Below are 25,609 nucleotides of genomic sequence, written 5' to 3'. Positions count from 1 at the left end.
CTGCAGATCCCTCATTGTAAGTTATGATTAATCGTAACTATCTTTCAGGGCTATTGTGAAGATTACTTGAAGTGTGTGCCAGAGACACACGATAAATAGTTAACACTTATTAAACACTGACCCTGTGCCAGGCACTTGTCCTATATTAGCTCACTTAAAACTCACAGCAACTCTATGAGGTAGACACTATTATCATCATCATGCCTATTTTATGGAGGCACAGAGAAACTGAGTGACTTGCCCAAGGTCAGGCAGCCAGTTAGCAGCAGAACCGGGCTTCAAATCCAGAGTATTTGGTTCAGAGCCCATGATCGCAGTTGCTACGCAGCACAGCTTCTCAGCCATGGCTGTGCGTTAGAATCACCTCTGAGGCTTTGGAGTGCTTTGTTCCCACTGGGGAGATTCTGACTTAGAAGGTCTGGGACGAGGTCCAGGAATTTGTATTTTTAGAGAGCTCTCCAGGTGATCTTGATGTGCAGGTTGAGAACCAGTAGGTGTTTAGACAAGTGAGAGCTGTTATCCTCAGAGTGAGGGAAATGGAGAGGCCTCTAGAGAAGTGAGTCTTGAAGGATGGGGTAGAGTTTTCTCAGCAAAATGGAGGTTAGGGCTCTCCAGGCAGGAGGAAGAGCATGTGTAAACCCTTAGGGAACACAAGTATGTGAAACTCAGGTTTATGAGACCCAGCCGTGTGTGCGTGAGTGTGAGACAGGGTAACGGAAGAGGGAGGGACGGATGAGGAAAGCAGAATGGGAGGTAGAAAGAGGGAAGGAGGCTGGAAGGTGGATTGGGGCCACAGTGGGATAGGATTAGAAATCGTGCGAAGGAATGTAGACTTGATCCCACAGACAGGGAGAGCACCTGAAGAATTTCTATGCAGGGCAGAACGTAATTCGCTCTCTACATGGTCTTTATTTCAAAGCTCATCTTTTTGATTCCAAGAATTTTGACATATTGAAGGAAAATAAACATAAGCAGGAAAAGGAAGATCACAATTTATAATTAATTTAGCCAGAAGCATCTTAGCGCTTTTGGTGAGAGGAGAGAGTAGATTGTCGAAAATTGAATGCACTGTGAAGTGGCTATTATTTCACTGACTTACCTCATTTTGGAAGAAAACGGAGGAAGAGAGAGTATTTTCACAGCAGAGGATATGGAGGCTCAATTAGGGGAAATCAATCGCTGTGCCTTACCTGGGGGAAGGTGGCAAAGGGAAGGCAGAAGGGCTCATAGCTGTGGGGAGGAGCCCAGCCCCCACCAGCCTGGGGACGCTGGTGTTTAGCGGCTCCACGGGGATGAGGGGAATGAGATGCAGTAGGAAGAGGTTCCCCGGCATCCTCCTCCGAGGGAACCAGGAGCTGCCGCCTCCCTGGCCCCTTGGGTTTCCTCAATGATCCATGCCTCCCTCTGAATGCAGACCTCCGTAAAATGAGATTGGGAGGAGATATTTGTCAGTCCTTATGATTTCTTGATGATTGGGAGGACTGGCAAGATTGTACTTTTGAGGCAGTAAAGCCTCTTTTTAATCACAGTGCATGATGTGCTTTAGACTCCTGGGTGTAATAAGAGTCGTTTGAGCTGCATTCTTGATTTGCAGCCCCTGGGACACTGTGTTGGGATTTCCAGCCCTGTTTATTTTATGCTGATAGAGTCGGTTGAATCTAGGCATGGCAGAGACTAGAAAGCACCATCATTAGATGAAAAGAAGCAATGGTTAAGTCAGCTCCCTCTGGGTAAAACACAAAGCTTGGAAATAAGTGACTCTACACAAGCAGCTGGAGACTGGGCTAGCCCTGTGCGTGTGGGAGGTGACCTCACATGTGTTACTGCATTTAATCTTCATAGCAACCCTCCAGTAGGAGTACTATTAGTATTCCCATTTTACAGATGGTGAAACTGACGCTTGGAGCTCTTCTTTCTCACAGAATGTCACCAGCTAGTAAGCACCAAAGTCAGCAATAAGAACCCCGGTCTAGCTGACTCTAAATCTAGGTGTTGGGTACTTAAGTTGTTCTTATTTATTCATTTGGCTGCGCCAGGTCTTAGTTCTGGCATTTGGGGCATGCGAGATCTTCGTTGCTGCGTGTGGGATCTTTAGTTGCGGCATGCGGGATCTAGTTCCCTGACCAGGGATTGAACCTGGGGCCCCTGCATTGGGAGCGTGGAGTCTTAGCCACTGGACCACCAGGGAAGTCCCACTTGAGTTGTTCTTGATAAATAAGACATCCTTGGCAGGGCTCCTTTTTCTTTATGGAGACCTGTAATGACTGCTTTCTCCTTCTTCCCTTCTCCTCAGTGTTCAGGAGGGTCTGCCATGTGCTCACGGTCAAAGTTCTCTGGAGATAAAAGCTCTGCTCCTAACTGAAGAAGTATGGATGTCATTTATGGGCAGCTCTTTTACCTCCTAAAGTCTAAAACAGCATCAGAGGCTTCCAGGGGTGTACCTTCAGCTTTGTCCTGCTTTGCTGGATGTTGGGTCATTCCTTCTACTTATCTTAGATGATACTGCTGCCTATATGCCGACCAGCTGTACTAGACCAGAGGAAAAACCTGGCATGTGCTGGGTGCTGCTTTATTAACTTTAAAAAACTATGAGGCATAGCAGGTATACAAAAGAATGTATGTATACATTTTTGTACAAGTTAAAGAAGAATAATAAAATGAACATCTGTATCTTATCTACCCAGATTGAAAGCTAGGAAATGTTCAGAAGCTTAGAATTCCCTGACACCCTTCTCCAATCTCATCTCCCTTTTTTCCCCGTGATACACCAATGTCTGTATCTTTAAGCAGGATATTATTTAGTTCTGCCTGGTTTTGAACATCATATCACAGGCACATACAATGTGTATTCTTTCTGGGCTGTTTCTTCCCTTAATATCATGAGACCGGAGTCATTCCTGCTGGTGTACCTGGCTGTAGTTCATTGATTTCATTTTTGCTGCGGCCTGACATTCCATTGTGTGACTGTCTATAATTCTTCTACTCATTCTATTCTTGTTTTGGGTTGATTCTAGTGGTATTTTGTTTGCTTGTTTGTTTTACAAATAATACTGGGTCATTGGATATGCACATACTCAACCAATCTAAATAATGACAAACTGATTTCCAAAGTGGTTATACCAGTTTATACTCCCACTAGCGATGGGTGACAGTTCCAGTTGCTCCACATACTTACAACACTTGGTAGTACCTGATTTTTAACTTTTTTTCTATCACTCTAATGGATATGAAATAGTAACTTGTGATTTTGTTTGCATTTCCTTGATCACTAGAAGCTGACCACCTTTTTAATATGTTTACGGACATTTGTGTTTCCTTTTTTGTGAAATTCATGTTCCTTTCTTTTTTTTAAAAAAAAAATTTATTTATTTATTTTGGCTGTACCGGGTCTTAGTTGCAGCACGCGGACTTCTTAGTTGCGGCATGCACACTCTTAGTTGCGGCATGCATGCGGTATCTAGTCCCCGACCAGGGATCGAACCCAGGCCCCCTGCATTGGGAGCTCGGCGTCTTACCCACTGGACCACCAGGGAAGTCCCCATGTTCCTTTCTTTTGCCTGTTTTTTTGCCCCTATTGGTTTGCTTGACTTTGTAAGTCATACGAGTTGTAACTCCCTTCTCATTTTTGGAATAGAAAGTCTTAATATACTCAAATTTGTCAGTCATTCTCTCTTTGTTTGAGCTTTTGGAGTCTTGTTTAAGGAATGTTTTCTATTGTCTTCTGAAAGTATCACAATTTTTCGTTATGTTTTTAATTCAACCAGCATTAATTTTTGTGTATAAATTTAGGTAGTCATTGTTTCAGTGCTGTTCATTGAATAGTCCATTTTTTCCAATTGATTTGCAAGGCCAGCTCTATAACAGATCAAGTTTCCATAAATGTATGATGTCTGTTTGTCAGCTCTCTGTTGTGTTTCACTGTTCAAATTGTCTTCCTCTCCCTACACAAAAACCACATTACCTTAATATTACCTTTATGACAAACCTTGATCTATGGTAAGTCCTCCTACCTTGCTCTCCTTCAGAAATGTCAAGACCTCTTTGTTTTTGTATCAATTTAACAATCAGATTGTCATGTTTCACACACAAAAAAACCTGTTTGGATTTTGGTTGGTACAGCATTAAATTTATAGATTAATTTGGGGGAGAATAAACATGTTTACAATCCTGAACATGAATATTTTCCCATTTATTTAAGTTTTCTTTATTGTCCTTTAATAACATTTCATAATTTTCTCTGTAAAGCTCTAAAACATAGTGTTAGTTTATTGCTAGATTTTTTTTTTTTTTTTTTTTGGCTGCGTTAGGTCTTCGTTGCTGTGCGTGGGCTTTCTCTAGTTGTGGCGAACGAGGGCTGCTCTTCGTTGCGGTGCGTGGGCTTCTCATGTTGCGGAGCACGGGCTCTAGGTGCACGGGCTTCAGTAGTTGTGGCATGTGGGCTCAGTAGTTGCAGCTCATGGGCTCTAGAGTGCAGGCTCAGTAGTTGTGGCGCAGGGGCTTAGTTGCTCCACGGCATGTGGGATCTTCCCGGACCAGGGCTCGAACCCGTGTCCCCTGCATTGGCAGGTGGATTCTTAACCACTGTGCCACCAGGGAAGTCCCTATTGTTAGATTTTTAATATTTTTGGATGCTATTATAAATGTTTGCTTTTGTAAAATTTCATTCCGTAGCCTCTTATTGATAGGGTGTAGACATGTAAATTAATTTTTATTTATTGAATTTGTATCCAGCACCCATGCTCTCTGATTAATTCTAATAATTTATCTTCAGATGCTTTGGGGTAGACAAGCAGACAATCATATCAGCTGCAAGTAATGACAAAATTTTCTTCCTTTCTGATCCTTTCCCTCTTATTTTTCTACTGATGTTGCACAGCTAGGAACTCCACTGCAGAGGTGGTAATAACAGGCATCTTGATTTCATCATTAAATATGGTGTGTGCTTTAGGAAGATACGATTTTGTAGATATCATTTATTGGGTTAAGGAAGTTCCCTTTGTATTAATTTTCTATTGCTGCATAACAAACTACTACAAATTTAATGGCTCAGAACAACACACATTATCATCTCAGTTTCCATGGGTCAGGGGTGTGGCCACAGCTTAGCTGGGTCATTTGCTCAGATTCTCACAGGGTGCAATCAGTCTGCAGTCTCATCTGGAGGTTTGACTAGGGAAGGATCTCTTTTTCTAAGCTCATTCCGATTGTTGACAGAATTCATTTCCTCGTATGACTGAGAGTTCTGGCATCTTACTGGCTATTGTCTGCCCTCAGCTGCTAGAGGCCTCCCACCCACAGTTCCTTGCCACAGACCCTTTCCCTGGGCAGTTCACAGCATTTCTATTTGCTTTTTCAAAGTCAGCAGGAGACTCTCTCAGTCCACTAAGACAGTGTCTTCTGTAACAAAACCTAATTACAGGAAGGACATCTCATTACCTTTGCCTTATTCTATTGGCTAGATGTAGTCACAAGTCCCACCCACACTCAAGAGGTGAAGAGTATACAAAGGAATGAATCATAGGGTGATTACACTATACCTTCTATGCCTAATTTGCTCAGTGTTGCTTTTTTTTTAATTAACCAATGTTGATTTTAATTAATTTCTTTAAAAATCGATTATTATTAAATGATTTTTCTCCTTTGATCTATTAATGTGGCAAATTTCATTATTTTTCTAATGTTAAACAAACATTTTTGGGACAAACCTAATTTAATTATGATGTATTTTTCCCCATTTATTTCTAGATTTAGTTTGATAATAGTATGTTTAGGATGTTTGCATCTGAAGTCATAAATAAAACTGGTCTATAGATTTCCTTTCTTGTACTGTCCTTATCGGGTTCTGACATCAATGCTATGCTAGCTTCATAAAATGAGTTGGAGAACAGCCCTTTTTTTTTCCTTATGCTCTGGAAAAAAGTGTGTAAGATTGGAATTATCTTGCTCCTTGAATATTTGGTAGAATTTGCTGGTAAAATCATCCAGGCCAGGCATTTTCTTTGTGGGAAAAATTTGGAGCATTTACTTATTTATTTATAATGATTTTATGACTATTCTATTTTTTAATTTTTTTCTTGAGTCAGTTTTGGTAAGTAGTCTTTTTCTAGAAATCTATTTTTTTCCTTTTATTTCCAAACACTGTTCCTATTATCTTTTTGGTGATTGTAGCATCATTCCTAAGATTGCTTTGTGTTTTCTCTCTCTCTCCCTCTCCCTCCCTTCCTTCTCTGTCTCTTTTTGTTCAATCCTGCTAGAGGTTTATCAGTTTTAATTGTTTTCACAGGATCAACTTTTGTCCTTTTAAAAATCTTATCTGGTGTATATTTATTTTCTATTTAATTTCTGCTCTTGTCTCTATTTGTTCATTCTGCTTTTCTTAAAATTGCATTCAACTAATTTTGAAATGTATTTTCATTAAAGTTCTGTTTTACATATTTGAAAATTTCCATTATGATTTATTTTTTGATTTGTCAATTATTCATAAGTATGTTTCTTAATTTCCAAAAGACATATTTTGGTTATAAGTTTTTGTTTTACTGATTTTTAGTATATATCACATTGTACTCAAAGAATGTTGTTTGATGGTACGAGTCCTTTCAAATGTGTTCATGGCCCATTAAGTGGTTGATTTTCATTAATGTTCCATGTACTAGGAAAAGGTGTGATTTTATAATTATTAAGTCATTCAAATTTTCAATGTCCTTTCAGATTTTTTTTGTCTGCTTGATCTACTACTTACTCAGAGAGATGTGATACATTTTCCTACTAACACAGGAAAATTTAACACATTTAAATTGTTAAATGTGTGGGCTTGTCTGTGTTTTTCTGTAGTTCCATAAATGTTTGTTTTATGTATTTTGAAGCCAAATGATCAAATACATAAATTCAGAATTGTTATATTTTCTTGGTGAATTCAGTGCTTTTTACATTAAAGTATATTTCCCCATGATATTTGTATAGCTACACAACTTTCTTTTCGTTAGAATATACTTGGTGTACCTTTGAAGATTTGTACATTCAATTTTTCCTTATGTTTTAGATGCGTCCCTTATAAATAGCATTTATTTGGATAACTGAAAACATTTGGTCTGACAATCCTTTTCTTTTGCCTAGAGCATTTAGTCCATTATTTTCATTGTGATTCTGGAAATAGTTGGGTATATTTATTCCATTTTATTTTGTCCTTTCAATTTGTTCCATCTTTTCTGTGTTTTTCCTCAGTTTGAATTGATTTTTTTTCCTCAGTTTTTCAGCCTCTACTAATTTGGAAGTTATAGACTCCATTTCAATGATATAATTGATTACTTTATAATTTTAATTATCTAACTCTGAAGTTATCAATATTTACCTTCCTTCCAAAAAATACCTAGATCACTTTTACTGCACTCCTCTCCACCACCTGACTGATTAATCATTGTCCATTTTAGTCTCTTGATTCATGGAACAGAATCTCATTCTGTGGCTCTTTCCTTCTTCCATCACCCTTCTACCCTGCTGGTCAACGTACACTCTAGAGTCAATTTTGACATTTCCAATTTTCTTGTTATCCTATTTAGTTTTTGTGTTTTAAACTTTTTAAATGTCAGAATTACTGTATAGGCATTTCCCTTTCTCATTCTGGTTACTCCTCTGGGGAATCATACATGTGTATAGAAGGTTGGTTCTTCTCCACCAGGACTCTTTATGTTGAATGTGGCTGAAAATCCACCTGCAAATGACTTCATCATAAAGCAAAGTTACTGGCTCAGGTAATTAGAAGAGTCAGTGGCTCCAAGGAACTTACCAAGACCCCCATTTCTCTCTTCCTCTCCTCTCTGCCTTCTGTGGTCTTGGCTTCAACCTCATGTTCCATGTGTTGGCCCCCTGTCAACCCCACCCTCTCCCTCATGAAACAAAAGGGCACATCAGTTCCTGACAAAATCTGTACTATACCTTCCTGGGGAAGACTGTTTTTTTTCCTGGTAGCTCCTGCTTAAGCCTTGGCTCTGAGATTCATTTGCTCATGTTGGCTTAATCTGGGCCATGTGCCCATCGCTTCGTGAGGGTGATGAGTCCCTCTAATTGCCTTAGCCTGCCTTGGTCCACCATGGGTCTGGAAGTAGGATTACTCCTACCCAAATGCACAGTGGAGATGGGGGAAGGGTAAATTCATCAAATTAAAATCCATGTACTATGGGCTAGAGAACTGGGGGAATGGATGTTGTGGAGGTAGTGAATAATGGATGTCAGGTCCTCTTGTTGATGTTCAGACAATACTAGATGATTATTTTCTCATTTGAACCAAAACCAAACCGGATCTTAGGTTCCCAAATTTCTGAGTCAAGTAAACATTGCATTTTCATCCTTAGAAAAATTCTCTAGGAAACCTCAAGTATAAATCTGTTAGGATTCCTAAATTCTGATGTTCAGGCAGAACTATGTACCTACCTTCTCATTCCAAGAGGTGGGAGGAGAGGAGGGTGTTAGAAGAAAGGGCAACTGAATCACGGTGTACAGGAGCCTACAGAAGACCTGACATTTCCCTTGATGAGTGACTGGGGTGTGGGTGCCCCACTGCTATATGTATTCTTTCTTGAGAAATACTTGATGGCTTTTAAGTGATACCCCAGTGTTGGAAAGTAGGAGGTAGAACAGATTTGGAAAGAAGCTTTACCTAAGTAAAGAGGAAATCGCCCATAGGCAGCAGTAACATATTGCATTTGTGTTTTCCACCTTTGGTTTTCTAGGGGACAGAATTGCATTTTAAAGAGATGCTATTAAGTGTGACTTGTTCCTGGAAAAAAATAAAGTGTAAATTTCAAATTCATGCTACAAAAAAAAAGATAAAGCTAATTTTGGCTAATGTTCACGTACTATTTGCAGTAGTGACTGAAATAAAGATTAATAACCTTGACCACCATCAGCATAATCCACTGTAATGCTGGATATAAAATTGCATCATTTTAATAATCTAATTTAATGTTTCCTAACCAGTGGGGGTTCTTGTCGATTTGCAAGTATTAGCTCCAAATTCTTTAACTAAAGGCAGATAACAGTGAAAACGATCAATGCCTCTGGAATATAAAATACATGATGAATTAATTTGGCCAGTCGCAATATGCATATCTTTGTTTTCAGTGAGAGATTGATAATGTGGTGTGTGTATGTGTATGTGTGTGTGTGTGAACATGTGTGTGGGGGAAGCAGGGCCTTTTATTTTTATCTAACATTTGCAAAATTGATAACTGACTATGAGGATGAATCTAGGAAGAACGTGGCGAGACTCTGGGCAGGCCTCAGCTTTCCACACCCGCACAGAAGGCATTCTCAACAGGGGGTGGCAACGTTCCAGTCCCGTTTCTGCCCAATTAGGCAGAAATTCTCTGTTTGATTTTGGGCCAATCACTTCTCTTGCCCCCCATTGCCTCTGTGTAAGGTAAGGGACGTGACTGACAAATGAGTTTCCCGGATGCCTGAGGAGCTCCCTATTCCCTCGGTTGCTGTACTTCTGTCTGACCTGCAGGGGGCAGTCTTACTCAGAGGGCCCTGAATTTAGCAGAATTGTCCAGTTCTGAGAACGGGGCCCACTTTCCGGTTCTAACGTCCCTTTCCCCCAGCTTTCGTAGGTATGCATAATGTAATAACGGGTCAAGTTTTCTTTAGGATAGGAGCCATTTGACTTAATGGTTAAATATAGTTAGGAAAGGATCCATGAGTGTCACATGGCAGGTTACCCTGTTTTCGTTAGGTTTAATGAGACACCTACTAGCAAGGACAACATGTTATTTTTAATCTTAACCTTTTTTGCCTAATGAAAAATGTTGGGATGGTCCTTCCGCTAATCCTCGCCCCGAGCTAAGGCCAAAGAAAGACATTAAGCCCCAGACAGACTGTACGTCAGGCAAAAGCAGAAGGCTGCGGCAGCCAGGCAGAGAAATACTGAGTGAACAACACCCTGGCGGCATTGTTTGCCAATACGTGTAGAGCCGAATGCAAATGAACACAGGTTCATGGGTCCAGAACTGAAAAGAAACGAGGGCAGGATGAAAGCAACGGAGCTTCAAGCAAATCCCCGTCTTTATACAAATCTCGCCTCCCCTGCCCCCTCCCCAGTAGCTCCTTGCCAACTCGGGGAAGGTAGAGATCCCAGGGGGCACTGGCCAGGCTGGGCACCTGCGGGTCTCACTTCAGCAAGCTCTGGATCGGTCCTCAACTCTGAGAGCCCCTTAGAACCCCTTGGGGGGCTTCAGGGAAACGTGCGGGCACCACCCCAGACTCCGCCTTCTGAATCTCAGGGCTTGGGGGCACTGGCTTGGATGTTTTCAAAATCTTCTGAGGTGCTTCCAGCGTGAAGCCAAGATTGAGAACCTTTGCTCAGATAAATGGAATGACTGTACTGTGTTACTGCCTGATCCTTTATTTGAACATAGCTGCAAGCGGCTTTATCACACATCAGTGTGTCTATACATCCTCATTGATACCAGCTGCTCACCTTGGGCACGGTTCTCAATTTCTCTCTAGGTTGTTAAAACTGGGTTAGGCAAAAAAAAAAAAAAAACCAAAAACCAAAAAACAAAACTGGGTTAGGCACTAAAGCCATTCACGTGTCTACTTGTTGGCAGGGCCAATCTCCTGAGTCAGACACAGCCACCAATGCCAGGGTAACCCTTGATTAAGGAGGTAACTGTTTCCAGGGGGCTCTGTTTCTAATCTAAATTAAGATTTCCTCCTTTAAAAATTCCTGTTTTCACAACTGTAGACATAGGGAAGGAAGAAGATAAAATTAAAGGAAATCAGCCGCTTGCATTTTTGGTTTTGTGTTTGTGTCAGTTCCCGTCTTGTTTTTATTTAATGCCGTCATACTGTATCAGCATTTGCCAGAACATTTAAAAAATGCTCCTTCTCTCCAGCTTCAGTTCAAGAGGAAGTGGCAAAGGCCATAGACTCAGCTTACTCCCAACGGCACAACTCTCAAACTTCGCACAAAGAAAGAGATGCAGTCTCCCACCCAGACCTCCAAACCCACAAACCAGCCCACCATTTACATTCCAAGCCTGGGTCTGGGCATATGGTCGACATACATTCTTGGTCTTACTCATCCAAAGGTGGCCAGCAATAGAACTTGAGCCACCAAGTTTCCGTTCCCTTCCCAAATGTGCTGAAAAATCTTTGATTGTATTTTCAGCTTAACTCCTGACTTAGATGTCATTTACTGCTCGGTTTTCTCTAGCTCAATTTTCCCATTTGAATAATGGGAATAATGTTTGTCATCCACCTCACGGAGTGACAACTAACTTATTGACATTTGAGGTCCTTGGATGAAAGGTATGATTGTTTATAAGTACAAAGTATTGTTATTTCATAATCACTGAGTTGGTAAATGTATTCATTCATAAGGAATTTTGGGAAGAGCAGCAGAAATATAGCTAGATATATTTTTAAAAAATATTTTAACTTAGAAAAAGTCCCAAATATTAGATACTGGTTTTGAAAGCATCTAAATTGCATTTTTGTTTTTGTTTTTCTTTTTTTTTTTTTGTCTAGAGCTACAGAAAAATTCATGGGGAGGAAAGTAAGGGTAGGGGGGTTTCAATTTGGGGAACTTGATTTGCCAAGCCTTCTTAATGACGATTCCACAAATGTGGCTGCAGCTGTGAGGACAGCTGGAGAGACCTGTTGTCTTTCTGGTCACCTCTGATATTTTGCAATGTCTCTTCTGATTGACACCGTGACTGGGCGTTGCCGCTCTGGCCTGGCCCTGGCTGTCATGAGGGCGTTGCCACTTGGGCAGGGAACTGGAGAGAAGATTTAGTTGGTTTGAAGAAGTAAAATCCCTCCTTGAGCTCATGAGCAGAGCCATGGAAACCTGATGACTTCCCCCTGGGGCTCTGGGGGGCTTCTAAGCAGAGAGGTGGGTCCCTTACAAGCTGTCACACCACAGAAAGAGAAGACCTTTGGCTAAGGTAGACAGGCTGATTGATACAGGTGACTGTATTATTGTAGAAAGGCAGGGCACAGGAGCTCTAGAAAGTTCACTGGGGTCCCTCTGCCGGCCTTCTAGGACAGGTTCTCACCTGGTTCAGGGAGAGAACTTCCTATTTGTCCTTCTGTGTGTGCTGCTAAAAAGGAAGCAATATTTAGAGCCGATTTAAGCCCCATCCCCTGCAATTTAGTCTGTCCAATGCCAACAAAACCATGCCTAGCTTACAAAGACCAGGCCCTTCTGATGCTGATGTGTGAAGAGAACTGGGCACTAGACTGAACAAAAGGTTTGCTTCTGTTAAAATGGTTAAAATGGATTATAATGAAATTATAGAATCACTGTAACCACTCTTACTTATGCACTCCTGCAAAGGGAAAACAAAGTCACTGAAACAGAAAAATTGTTCCCAAAGGCAAATTCGGTTTCCTTTTTGGTGACCTGAGAAAGTTGACCACAATTCCATTCAAAACCTTCAGGCACTTGACTTTTTTTTTTTTTTTAATATCCTTTACCTTTTTAATAAAAAGTAAAAAACAAACAAAAAAATACATCAATGTCCTGAATAGAACCTCTCTATGTAAAGGTCTCACTAAACAAATAAACATAGGACCAGACAAAAGATATGGAGCTGCGAATAGCAATATGATATATTATGAAGCATTTATATATGTATGTATATATTATATATGAATGTGCGGGTATATGTGTGTGCACCTATGTACGTATAAATATGTAAATATTTGCCTACATATGTCACACACACACATATATATTTATACTGACCTCTTTAGATTGAAGTCCAAGGCACTTTTTACAATGAACAGGTTAAAGCCATTAATTCAGAACATAACTGTTTCTGGGTACATATCGATTTATGGCGCCAATATCACAATTCACATCTTTCCTTGCTTACTTCGGAGTGTCTGGTTGGTGTAATGAATAAGAGGCTTGGTTTTAAAAGAGATTAGGAATGTTTCTAGATGGTTAAACTAACTTCTCTTGCTAGTTTCCTGTAGGGAGGAGAGTTCCCACTGGTGGGATGGTGAGTTTCTCAAGGAAGGAGCACAGATGCAGCTATTTCTGTGCTATGCTGAGCAGAAAGCCAGGTGGCCTTCCAGGGGACCTGCCCTGAGGAGCCACCTGATATTCTGATGGCCCTGCCAGCATACACTAAAATGAAAACCTTAAAAAGGTGCTTGGAGGTGGCTCAAGGCAATGAAGTGAGTACTTTTAAAATTAGACTGGGAAAAGACTGCTTCTTTGTGTACACCACCCAAGCTATATGACCTCAAGGGGAATTTTAAGATGCATTTGTTTTTATTGTTATGATCATATAGGACCTTTACTTCCTCAAATAATTCTGTAGATGAGGGTCAAGGAAGAAATGGCTTGATTTTCTGATTATTAATTTTGTTGGTTACCACTGCTGTGTGGTGAGGCCAGAGCTTCTCAACATTTAATATGTATACAGATCACTTGGGGACCTTGTTAAAATGCCCAATGTGATTAAGTAGGTCTGGTGAGGGGCCTGATAGTCTGCATTTCTGACAAGTTCCCAGGTGACGCTAATGCTGCCGGCCCATGGACCACGCTTTGACTAGCAAGGGTTAGCATATAGCTGTATACCTGAATTACTGTCAAAAGGTCTGTTTTCCCAAAAGCAGGAATTTGTATTGGTCTCCTTGACTCTAGATCGAATAATAACTTTGAGTAGAAAATCAGAACACTCTCTATAAATGTACAAGTCTTAGTCTGAGAAAGGCTAGGAGGAAAAGCCAAAAGAGACAGTTCTATTTAGTAGCAGAAAAGTATTACGAGATCAATCAATTACCACCAGTACATTCATCAGTCAATTATAAAATTGAGAATAAACTAATTTCCATCACCCAGTGAGTGAGTAACTTGCTAAAAACTGGTGCCCTGGAGTTCTGATGGCTTTAATGGAGCTCTGCCTAACATGTAACTGAGGAGCAGTACAGAGAGAGAGAGAACTGAGAGAACTCAGCTCAATAAAAATAAAATGTGTGTCCAAGTTAGGTCTCAGCTACACAAGCAGATTGAAACTGGGCATTTAGATATTTCTCTTTTGAATGGCATGACTAAAACCACTGAAGCCCCAGCCTTACCTATATTTAAGCTCAAATGAATGGAAGTGTGAGAGGGTTCCAGCCTTTTTCCCAGGAGAAAACCTGCCGTTTTGCACTATCAGTATATCTGTGTGAATTGTCAGAGATTGTGAAGGGAAGAGATGCGCATACTCCGTTGAATCTACCCTGATGCTACTTGGTTTGCACCTGTGCAATACTATACCAAGTGATGGTAACAAATGAGGGTCCTCCTTGGGAGGAGGCCCACTGATTCTAGGAAACCTCTGTTCTATAACCAAACACATCCTGTTTTCGTCTACAAATAGTCCTTTGGTCAGTCAAAGGAGGGAAGTGAGAAATTCTACACGTGTGTCTCAGAGAAGGCGGGGCATGGATATCATAGTTGCCAAAGTAGAGAATTTGCCACAATTTTGCCAGTAAAGGAAAATATCTTGATTGAAACTCTTCCTGCCTCCCAGCTGGAGTAAACTAGCAGAAAAGGAAGGCCGGCTCTCTGCGTGTCCCGCCTCTTCCCCTCAGTCCCTCAGGAGCTGTGCTCAGTGCTGTGGATAAACATGTGCAAACCCCGCACCCTCTAGGGCACTGCTGACTCAGGAAAGCACGCCTGCACACCAGCCTCTCATTGGGCCCCAGGTAAATGGAATTCCAATCCCAGTTATACTCTGACACAGAGAAACTTATAATGCCTAGAATTTTGAGTCTTTTGTGTCACAGGAGAACAAGAGTCTTCCTTATGCCCCATTCTGACATTGCCAAAGGAAACACCAGTTGACTGTGTTTGAGACATATCATTTACGGAAGAGGGTCTTTGCATTTATATAGAAAGAGCCTGCACTTTTATTAAACTGGCTTTGCACAGCTACTAAAGGAGTGATGGCTTTTAAAATCTCTTCTGAAATGGCTTGAAAGAATTTAGGGTAGAATTAGTCATCTAAGCTGGGAACAATGTTGTTTTGTGTCTAATAGTCACGTCTCAGAGAATTAGAATATGGCAGTTCTGTAGGCTGAGGACCCTTGGTCTGGGTGTCAGGCAATCACTAACAGTGATGTGTACTCAGAAACAGTCGTTGGGAGAGCAGGCTGACACCGGACCTGCTAAAGACTAGTTTGATACAAAATGTTAGTTGAAAGTTACAATATATTTTATAATATAGCAATATATTTCATATTTAAAATAAACTGTTATACTTTCTCCTATCATTAAAAAATAGCAAGCAGTACAGAGGCAAGATGCAAATTCATATTGAAGCTCATCTGATTCTGAATATAAACACATCAGTTTCTGAGTTCACCATGAAAATATTTCCTCCATTGACATCCTGTTGCTCTCTTTTGTTCTCTTCTGGTCAGTGCAGAATGGAGAGTCTGGGACCAGCATTGAGTTGTTGCGCCATTAAAAATTGTGTCTGATGAAGGTGGATCAGTCCTGGTTGAGATTCAAAAACTAAGACAATATGACACAGCTAGAGAATGTTGTTTATTCCCTGTCCTTCTTCTGTGAACTTGGATTTTGGCCGTTCCAATCAGATTGATATTTGCTTTGTCAAAATATATATATATATATATATATATATATATATATTTTTTTTTTTTTTTTTTTGGCTATAAATTCAGCATCTCTTTGGGATCCGAACTATAGGTTGGTGTTGAATTTTGTGCTTTTCCTCCATCAGCTTGGTTGGTCACAACGTCTCTTTTGTTTGTTTCAACACATGGTCCAGGCCCAAGAGTACAGCTTCCAGAACACGTTTCTCAGGTGTGTAAACAACTGTGGCAGGGCACTTGGCACCTAGATTTGGAGGTCATACGTTGATGATTTGATAATGGTTTTGTTCAGAGGGAACTCCAGTTCATGTTTGGGCATTTCCAGTAATGGTGTAAGAAAAAAAGATCACAGTTATTTTTTTTCTCTATCTGTATATATTTATATACCATTGCACTGAGTACTTTTAATAAGCTTCGGTCTATTTTAGTAAAAATCTACATATTACTTGTCTGACAGGAGTTTAGTGTTAACTATTCATGCAGCCTGGCACAAGCTTTCAGGATGAAGAGCACTCACCTATATTCTACTGCCAGAGGCAGACCGTTAATATTGCTATCCCTGTAACATTCCTTTCTTAGTGGTATCAATGATCCCGTTCCCACAATGTTTACTTTGGCGGCAGTAGAGAAGGAAGGGATACTGTCCAGGGCGTCATTAAGCTGACGGGAAGGGATGGGAAGGGGCTGTTCCCGCCTACCAGGAAGCCACCAGATAGCTGTCTAAGGTACTGAAACCGAATGCCGCAGAGTCAATAGGGGCAGCTAAATGGCCACTGACGGAGCCTTCATTTGCTTCTAAGCAACATCCAGGGAAGTAGGATGATTGTGTAGAACTGGGACGTATTTTAGGATTTAAAAGCAGTAACTTTAAAAGAGCAGTAACCTACTGGTAGTGCAATGACTTCATAGTGTCTCAGTTGTGGTCCTGTGATGGTAGCAACACCATGGGTTCTGGGATGAAACACTGATTCTTAATTTGGGGTGCACTGTTTGTTGAGGTATGCTCTGAAGGAGAGAGGTCCTGGGACTATGTGCTAATCCCATACTTCTCCCTGCTAATTTCACATCGGTTGATATGTAAGAATTACTTTTTGGTAACTATTGACTACATTCAGAGGCAACATCAAAGTGTGGACTTGACAGAGTCAGTCTGGGCTGCTGTTGTTGGTGATAGTGATTTCATTTTAAAATCTATTGAATACTTTGTACTTAAGAATATTAACTATTACCTTCATTTTAAGCATAGAGAAATTGAGGTATGAGGTGGTTATATTCATTGGCCAAAGATGTGGATCCAGTGTTAGAGTTTTATTTATTCTGATTCTGCATCTTTAGTTTTCTTCTCTTCCATCATTACTTATTCACAAGAGATTATCAAAAATCTAAGGGGGAAATCCTCAAATATTATATATTAAAATCCTTGTTTCTTCAATGCTGTTTCTTCTTGGCCTTTAATAAATAACAATAGTTTGCACTGCTCAGCACTTTGGAAATTACTTGCACAGACATTTTCTATACCTCTTCAGTTATGAGATTGTTGTTACACCACTGGTACTTGCTGAGGTCAGAAGTTAGTGGTGATGCAGGGCCTTACCCCTCTTGTTCTTTTGCATTGCATTAAGCATTTCTAGAGATATGATGTCATGAAGTTACATATCATGAGGATGGCAAGAGCAGTTCATAGACACTTCATGATAAATTTATTGATGATAATCACACATATGTGGCCTTTGATCCAAAGATGCAGATTTTTATTTGGACTTCAATCTAAGGAGGAGTGAGCCCCTAGTCTGGTATAATTTACCAACTGATGCTATGTCCTGAAATTCCACTGAGATTAGTGGTCTTAAAGTATCACAGTACATCCCTGACTTTACAGTACATGAAGCTATAATATGGCTTAAGCGATGAGGGGGTGGCTCTGTATTTTTAATTCAAGTGTCTAGATATTTTAGGGAATATTAGAGTACTTTTACCTGACACTGAGTTATCAGAAGGATTATAGTAGGGGCTCTGCCACTGGGTCATCCTTCCAGGAGTGGGCAGAACTCAATCAGTTCAGTACTGGAGTGGGGTTACTGTAATTAATAGTTTTTCCATATAGCCAATTCTTGAGTAGATAATTAAACCTCCTCCACCACCAAACTTGAAATTACAGAACAAGAAGGCATGGCATGAGAATCCACCTGCCCCCTTTTCCCATCTGACTAAGATGCTGAGGCTCAGTGGAATTAGCCAAAAGATGGGCTGTAGGAAGGAAACCTGGGTGAGCTACACCCTGGATAATCAATACCTAAATCATCAAGGGTTGATTGTACTTGCAGGAGAATGGGAAACTTCCCCACATAAAGCTGAAAAACCAGTACAGAGAAGCAGCCTCCCATTTACCATTGAAGGATCAACATGCAGATTTGATCACTTTTTTTTTTCCCAAAGAGTAAGTACTCTTTCGCCAAGGATGGAAACCATACATAGCTATTGCACTACCAATAGGTCCAGTCATGCTACAAATGCCCATATGTTTCTAGGATGCCAGTGGCTACTGCTACTGGAAATATCTCCAACCACTCTCTTTGCTAGTGTTGCTAGGTTGGTCCTCAGGATTTACCTAAGTGAATAGCATTAGTGGTGGGTTAAAGAAGAGTCACCCACAGACAGTGATGGGTCAATGACAGTCTGCACACACTTTTTGGCAGGAGGAGTAGCAGTGGAATCTTGCATGCCATTTGTTTGAAATTCAGATTAAATCCCTATTTGTGTGCATGTGCACATACACACACACACACACACACATCACAGGGTTACGGGGGAATGGGAAGGGTGACCAGGAATTAAGAATTGAGGGCTGTAGGTTAGATGACTGGGATTGGCACACTCAGGTTGACCTGTCAGTGCTCTTCACTTCATTTCTTTGTGAAATGAACTAACGCCACAAAGAAACTGCATGGTTATTTCATCTGCTTATTGGTCTGTTTATATGTTCAGCTGTCACTGAAAACAGGAGCACCATTCCTGGGACTGGTAAAAAAAGGAGAGGGATCTTCTAGATAATCAATAGTTAAAAGAACAAGCAAAAAAATTTTAAAGCCAGCAGCAAGTGTGGCATCTATGGTGTGCAAAGCAACCAAGGAAAATGCTCAAAGGAGTTATCAAGATAAAAATGAGGGCATCAAGGGAACAGCACAGCAATGAAAAGAGATATAAGAAGAGGTTGAACAAGAGACCAGATCTTCTTGAAAGATTGGCCTTTCTAGGGTGGTCTACCTTTTGCTGTCTGATGATTCCCTTGTCCTTAGAAGACCAGGCCCAGTGTTGTAGAGGAAAAGTCTTCACAGCTAGACTCTGCCTTTGGAAAAGTGGCGATGTCCTGTACAAAGTGAAACCCAACAGGACAGCCATCTACAAATGATACTCTTCTGTTTTACCCTAAACAGATGAAATATTCCCTATAGTATGATTTAAGTCCCCACAAGCAGACGTCAAAGACCTCAGAATGAGAAATGTGATGACTAGTATGATGGCTTTCACATCACAAACATTATGCATGGTTAGATGATGGAGTGCGGAAAATACCATGCATCCCCATGCCCTCTCCTCACAATGCCTGTCATACACTGGATCTGGATGTTTCTGGAGTCCCTTGGAGTTTGAGATGTATTACAATAGTTTCTGCACCAGGATTAATGTGGCACAGCAGGAACAGGATACTGACAAATCCGTGTCACCTTATCTTACCCACAGGGTTCCCTAAAGGCTCCCTTTATCCTCATCGCCTTACACTTTGAGGTGGTTTTAGGTCAGGTAGAAGGGACCAGCTGGGCCACTCACCATCGCTTCTCCCAGCTCTCAGGTGAGGCACTTGACCCCTTTGCGCTCCTAACATCTGGGGCTGTAAACCTGTTGCTGGATAAATATCACTGAGCAAACCCCCCAGACAATACTTCTATTCATGCAGGTGTCCTGGGGTCGCACCTGTTGGTGCATGTGTGTGCACGCATGCACAGATCCCGCACCCCTTCCCTCACACACATACACCTGATCATGCGCTCCAGTGGAACACAGCTTGTTTGGATATAAGATGAAAACTCTGCAGAAGCTGTTATTTTTAGAAGGCTGCTTATCTCTCCAGAATGCCAATTTTGGCTTGTCATTCATCTCAGAGCAAGCATGGTGCATACCCAGGGCAAAGCACCCTGTTTTGTGTTTGAAGCAACCTGCATCTTCAGTGAAGCTCAGGACATGGCCGACACTGGCAAACTACCTGAACTGACAGCACCCACATCCCGATTCAGACCAACTCAACGTGCATTTAGAGAGTGCCTACTGTGTGCAGGGTAAGGTACCAGGTCCCTCTTTATTTGGGTCAAGTGCAAACCGGAAAAGACCTGGGTTGACTGTGGGATGTGTATATGTGTGTGTACATGCACACGCTTGCAAATACACGGGTTTATATGGGTATTAATATTGGATGGAAAGTCTGGCTTTTTATTTGTCTATTTTTTTTTTTCTTTCAGTCTAAATTTTGTTTTATGACTGTGCGAGGGATGGCAGGAAAGCATGTCTGTCTTGGCAAAAGCTGTGGGCAGCTCTTCCTTACTTTGTCATCCAGGGGCTTCCTTAGACAGAAGGAACGCAGACAGGTGGGCTGGAGGACCCCGGGGTGAGGAAACCATCCCCCAAGCCTGACACCACGCCCTCCCCCCACGGGATCCTCCTCCGGGCTGGCTTCACTGCCGGCTACTTCAGTGCATCTGAACTCCCACCCCCCCACGTGAAGACCTGAGATTGAACGTGGGTGTCTGTTCTCCACCAACTGTGCCGCAAGGGCCCTACCAGAGGCGTCGTTTCCTGTCATCTCCTCTTCCTGCTCCCGAGTAGAGGCACCTAAACAGAGATCAGATTTCTGGTTTCAAGGCATATCAAACCAAGCACGCTGAATGAACATGAGTTAGTTAATTAGCTCGGTCTCTCTTCTTTACGTTCCCTGGTCTGAATGTTCCTTGATGGCAAAGTGACCAGGAGAGAGTTGATTTGCATCTTAAGACCTATGGGTAATGCTTCTGAAGTGGGGAGTTTTATTTAGCAACTGCTTGAACTCGTGTACGGGGTTGGGAAGGAGGTGGAGCTGACCCCGATTGGGCTGTCGGAGAGTGGGGTGTGGGTGGTGCCCACTGCCACGCTGACGCCCCGGGCCTCCGTGAGGGCAGACAGGAACTGCCGCTGCTGCTGGCGCAGGGTGTCCACGATGAGCAGGGGCAGGGAATTGACGCTGGCGGTGAGGTGCTCCAGCTTAGACTCCAGACTGCCGATTTGTTTCTCCAGATCTTCGCTCCGATCATTGAGTTCTGTGATTAAGTCATACATGACGTTCTGCATCTGTTGGGAGAGACACGGAGACGACAGGTCATTGCAGGGGAATCTGCAATGGGAAAAATGAAATACTCCTCCAGATTACACTTGAAATAAACTCCTCCAGGGATCAACTTCCACACCGGCTGTGTCGGATCTGGCCAGGGACAGAGAAACAGTTTACTTTCTTGAAGACTTGGAGGCTCGAATGGCACAGTGGGTTTTTTTGTGTGTGTTTTTGTTGTTGTTTTATTACAAAAATAATATATATTACTTATAAAAATATATTAGAAAATATATAGAATGGAAAGGCAGCACTTTCTTCTTAAAAAGAACAAGTCCCTAAAGTGTCCTCATGTTCTTACTGCATCCAGCCTCTCAGCTCATATGGCAATGGCACCTACTGATGAAAGAGACGGCTCTGTGGTGGGGAGCGGACAATGCAATAGACTTACCATTGGTAGGCCAGGGTTCAAGTACACGTCTGCCACTCACTAATAATGTGCCTTCCCTCATGCCCCTTAACCTCTCTGCTTGGTTTCCTTATGAAATAGGAGTTAATAATAACAACACATAGTTATAAAGCTGTTGCTACCCCCGCCCCAACTTTCAACACAGCAGCCAGAGTGTACAATGTACAACGTAACTCACTCAGGACTGGGCTGTAGTGAAAGGGAGCTGCCTCGCTGAGGTTACAGCCCATCTCCTGCCTGGTCAATGAGGAGGGACATTGCCTCAATTTGGAACACCCCTGAAGGGCCAGTCCACCTCCGGAACTCCTGTGGGTTGGTCAAGGTTGGTCAATCGTATCACAGTTCAGACTCTCCCTCTGTCCCATCCTGCTTCCCTCGCTTCCCAACAGGTGCTGTCCTGATGGTGCCCCAGTAAACCTCCTGCTCTCGGTGCCATCTCCCAGTGTCCCAGGGACCCGCCCTGTCACCACTGCTCACTCCCCACACATCCCATGGCCGACAGCCTCACCTCCTCTCAGCCTCCCCTTAAAAATCATCTCCCCCCATTGCCCTTGTTAATTGGCACCTTGTTCCCAGCCCTACTCCTGATCCCACTAACCCTGCTCAAGTCTTTTCTCTTCTTCATGCCACCTTCTAATACACTAGCTAATTTGCTGTTTCTTCTGCTTATTATTGTCTGTTTTCTCCCACTAGAAGGAAAGGTCCTCCACGGCGGGGACCTTCACCTGTTGTGTTCACTGATGTGTCCCAAGGGCTTAAAACAGCATCTGGCACATAGGGGATGCTCAACTAACATTTTTTGATAGACAAATGTACATAAACATGCCTAGCAAGGGAGTCTGTCACACGTGGTTGGCACTAAAAGATGTTGGTAGAACTAATGCATGAATAAAGTGCTGGCACAGGGGAAAATCACCGTCCTTTCCATCCTTTGGCCAATGTAGGAGTTTAACTGATGGGAAAAGACCTTTTGCACCACAGATTATTTCCATATACCTAGAAAGTTTCTCAGCGTTTCCCACCGAGACCTGAGTGGCTGAAGGAAAGGAGAGAAGACTCCCAAGGGGGCCCAGCCCAGGGTCTGCCTCTGGAGAGCAGGTGTTCCGGAAGCTTTTGTGAATGAACATTGAACAAGGTCGTGAGAGCAGGGGAGCAAAAATGGGGTACCTCCAGGGAACTGCCAATAAAATAAAACTTTAATGTAATAAAATAAACTTGTCTTCTGAGAGTTAAGTTATAAAACTAGGTCAGAGCAGCACTAAACAAAGGCAGCTCGTGCCAAGTGCACCATTTTCGGTCCTACGTCTGCTCTTTGCCAGTGCTCCCTGGCTCCATGAGAGTCCATTCATTCAGGCTGTCCCCACCTGAAACCTGGGCGTCATCCTCTCCCTCAGGCCCCACATCTCACCAGTACAAAGTCCTGCCCACCCTACATCTAACTATCCCTCAAATTCAATTCACTTAATTGAAATGAAACCACTTTTGTTCCAACCGTTCCACCATGGTTCTGACTCTCCTCTTACCAGGCAACTTTCTGGTTATAATTTGGCTTCCCGGGTTGGTCTGTAGAGCCCTTATCTATGTGACAGTCACATTTCTCCCTGCAAACTAACAAATGACATCAGACTTGGGAGCAAGACTCTTGGGAGACTTCATGCTCTCGGGTGTTCCTGTGGGCCAGGCTGGCGGTTGCTTTGTACCCTCCCAAACCCCACCTGCAGGCACTGCGGCTCTAGGGGCTTCTGGTCATCTGCCAGTGACACCCTGATCCTATTTTACCTGAAATTTCGAGTTACTCCAGGAAGATGCAGAAACCATTGGTGCCCGCAGGGGCCAAGGTAGTAGGGAATGAGGTGAACGAAAAAAAAAGTAAAGGAAGGTGGCAAAATATGAGAAGCCAGAAAGGAGATGGGAGAAGGGGGATTGAAAATGTAGTGATACCTTCCCACCAGGAAGTTGGCTGCAGCCCCAAAGGGAGCCGTCACAGAGGTGGAGTGAGGCAGCTCTGCCTTTGCAAGGGCAGGACTCTTCTGTGGCCGCCTCAGAGGACAGCGTGACTTTAGAAGCAAGAGTGCTTCCTTCATTAATTAACATTCACAGAACCTCTTCAAGGTGCATGTTCTTCCCAGAATGTACAACACCACAAATCTATTTGACCGCAGGGGCACCCTAACGAGCTCTGGACTGAATCCGGGCCCCTGGGTCTCAGCCCCAGCGCGGCAGCTCTCCAACAGCCCGACTTTGGGATGGTCTCTTTGTTTCTTTGGACCTTGGTTTCCTCATCTATATTCCTAATCAGAACTACCACATGCAAAACCGTTATAGTTCACAAAGCATTTTCACAGATACCATCTTATTTGATCAGTTGAGCCTCAGATGTGGGGAATGATTTTTACATTTCAATGGAAGACACTGAAGCTAGCATATAAAGCATCCCAGCGTTCCCCCACCCCATCTCTGCCACCCTATGAGCAAGCTCTTCAATACAGCAAGTGTTATGTGGAGGCCACACACCCTTTTCGTAATCTAGAAAGGACCAAAGGACAGGGGTGGAAGGTGGTGAGCTGGGAGGACGAAGCACAGAAAGAAAAGGGAGAGAACACAGTGTTATTATTGTCTCCCCTGTTCTGTTGCTTGGTGACAGGATACCAGGGGGAATGTGGACCACTGTGAAAGATGCTAGGCTGCTGCCAGGACCTTGGCTGAGTCTCCTGGGAGGAAAGATGAAGACTGGATGGATGTCAGAGTTCACCCTCCCTGCAGGTCCCACAACACTCCTGGTAGCCCTGCAGACGCTTTCCCTTAACCCTCTCCTCCACACCCTCTCTTTCCAGGTAACTTGCTCCCAGGTTCTTGATGGTTTAGTTCCCCCACCCAATTCACATGAGCCTCTTTCCAGTTCACTGAGTTTTTTGCTTCACCCAGTCTGCTCTGCACGGGGACCTGTCTCTGTGAGAGGCGGTGGCTGGCACTGAAGAAACGCAGGCTTGAAAGTCCAGTGTGCCTGCTATTCCCAGGAGAACAACAGCCACAGCCTGTCCTGCCAGGTGAGAGGGGAGGCAGAAACATGGCTACCTGTAAAAGAAATATCTTGGGGCTTGTTGGGCCATTCCTGCACCTCCCAGCGTGGGTCCCCAGCCATGTTTGCCCTACCCGACCCCCCCGCTGGCCTCAGCTGATTGGCCCAAGGGTGGACACGTGACCCAAACTGGCCAGTCATCTCATCCCTTCTGAGAATTTAGAATTAAGACCAATAGGAGGATGGCCAATCGGTTTTGCCTGTGGCTAGAACTAGAACATGTACTCTCTGGATAGGGGCCTGCCATGGTCTGCCATGGAGACAGGGGGCATAGAAAGTTGTCAGGAGATGCGGGAGAGGGAGAGAGAGAGAATTGAAGCAGGCACTTGAACAGGAGAGAGAAGAGAGGGTGAGCGAATACTTTCCAGGGTGAGGGGCACTTGTAGGTAGTTCTTTCCTGAAGTCTGACCACATGCCTGCCTTGAGGTTCTGCCTGGAATGAGACTTCCTTGTATCCTTATAATAAACACCTATATTTTAAAACCTACTTCCAATGGGTTTCTGATACTGAAACCCAAGAGTTTTAAGCAGTGCACCCAAGACCATGGGGGGCTCCCTTCTGCACTTGGGCGTTCCATTCACATCCTTGTCTCCTCCTGGCTCTCAGGAGCCCTGCACTCCACCACAGTGCCCCCTCCAAAGCACACAGCCTGTGGGCTTCTCCCCACCTGTGCCAGCCACACATTCCCTGATTGAAGTCCTGCCAAGCTTAGGAGGCCCTTTCTTTGGCCTGATCCCTTCATTGAACAAGGCGCCTGCACGTGGCCCAAGAACTGGCAATTTCTCTGATTGCACCATCTTTTCAAAGGGGGCTTAATTTGCCTGAGAGAGTTTCTCTTGCTTACCCAGGGAATGTGTTCCATGATGATAATCGACATCTGCTGGAATGTTCTGCCAGCCTGGCCCTGGGCTATACATTTGATATAAAATTTCTATCAAGAGGCAATGAGGGGGCTTCCCTGATGGTGCAGTGGTTAAGAATCCGCCTGCCAATGCAGGGGACACGGGTTCGAGCCATGATCTGGGAAGATCCCACATGCCGCAGAGCAACAAAGCCCGTGCGCCACAACTACTGAGCCTGCTCTCTACAGCC

At 43.1% G+C, this 25,609-nt stretch overlaps 1 protein-coding gene across 2 annotated transcripts in view; it reads right to left on the bottom strand.

The window, feature by feature from the left end:
- Nucleotides 1-19,265: 19,265 nt before the first annotated feature.
- KCNN3 (potassium calcium-activated channel subfamily N member 3) overlaps nt 19,266-25,609 on the bottom strand; it is a 173,951-nt gene continuing 167,607 nt past the window's right edge. The window contains exons 8-9 of one of the 2 annotated variants that reach the window (XM_061185949.1): nt 20,746-20,991; nt 19,266-20,499 (exon numbers count right to left, since the gene is read on the bottom strand). In XM_061185949.1, the coding sequence (XP_061041932.1) occupies nt 20,467-20,499; nt 20,746-20,991 (279 nt within the window). In that variant the 3' untranslated portion in view covers nt 19,266-20,466. Of the gene's footprint in view, nt 20,500-20,667; nt 20,992-25,609 lie in introns of those variants that run through there. The other variant, XM_061185950.1, reaches the window with a different exon arrangement.

Source organism: Eubalaena glacialis, chromosome 3, assembly GCF_028564815.1.
Source record: "Eubalaena glacialis isolate mEubGla1 chromosome 3, mEubGla1.1.hap2.+ XY, whole genome shotgun sequence".
Classification (NCBI taxonomy): Eukaryota; Metazoa; Chordata; class Mammalia; order Artiodactyla; family Balaenidae; genus Eubalaena; species Eubalaena glacialis.
The sequence above is the reverse complement of the archived record's forward strand: the minus strand, read 5'-3'. Positions and strand labels throughout refer to the sequence as shown.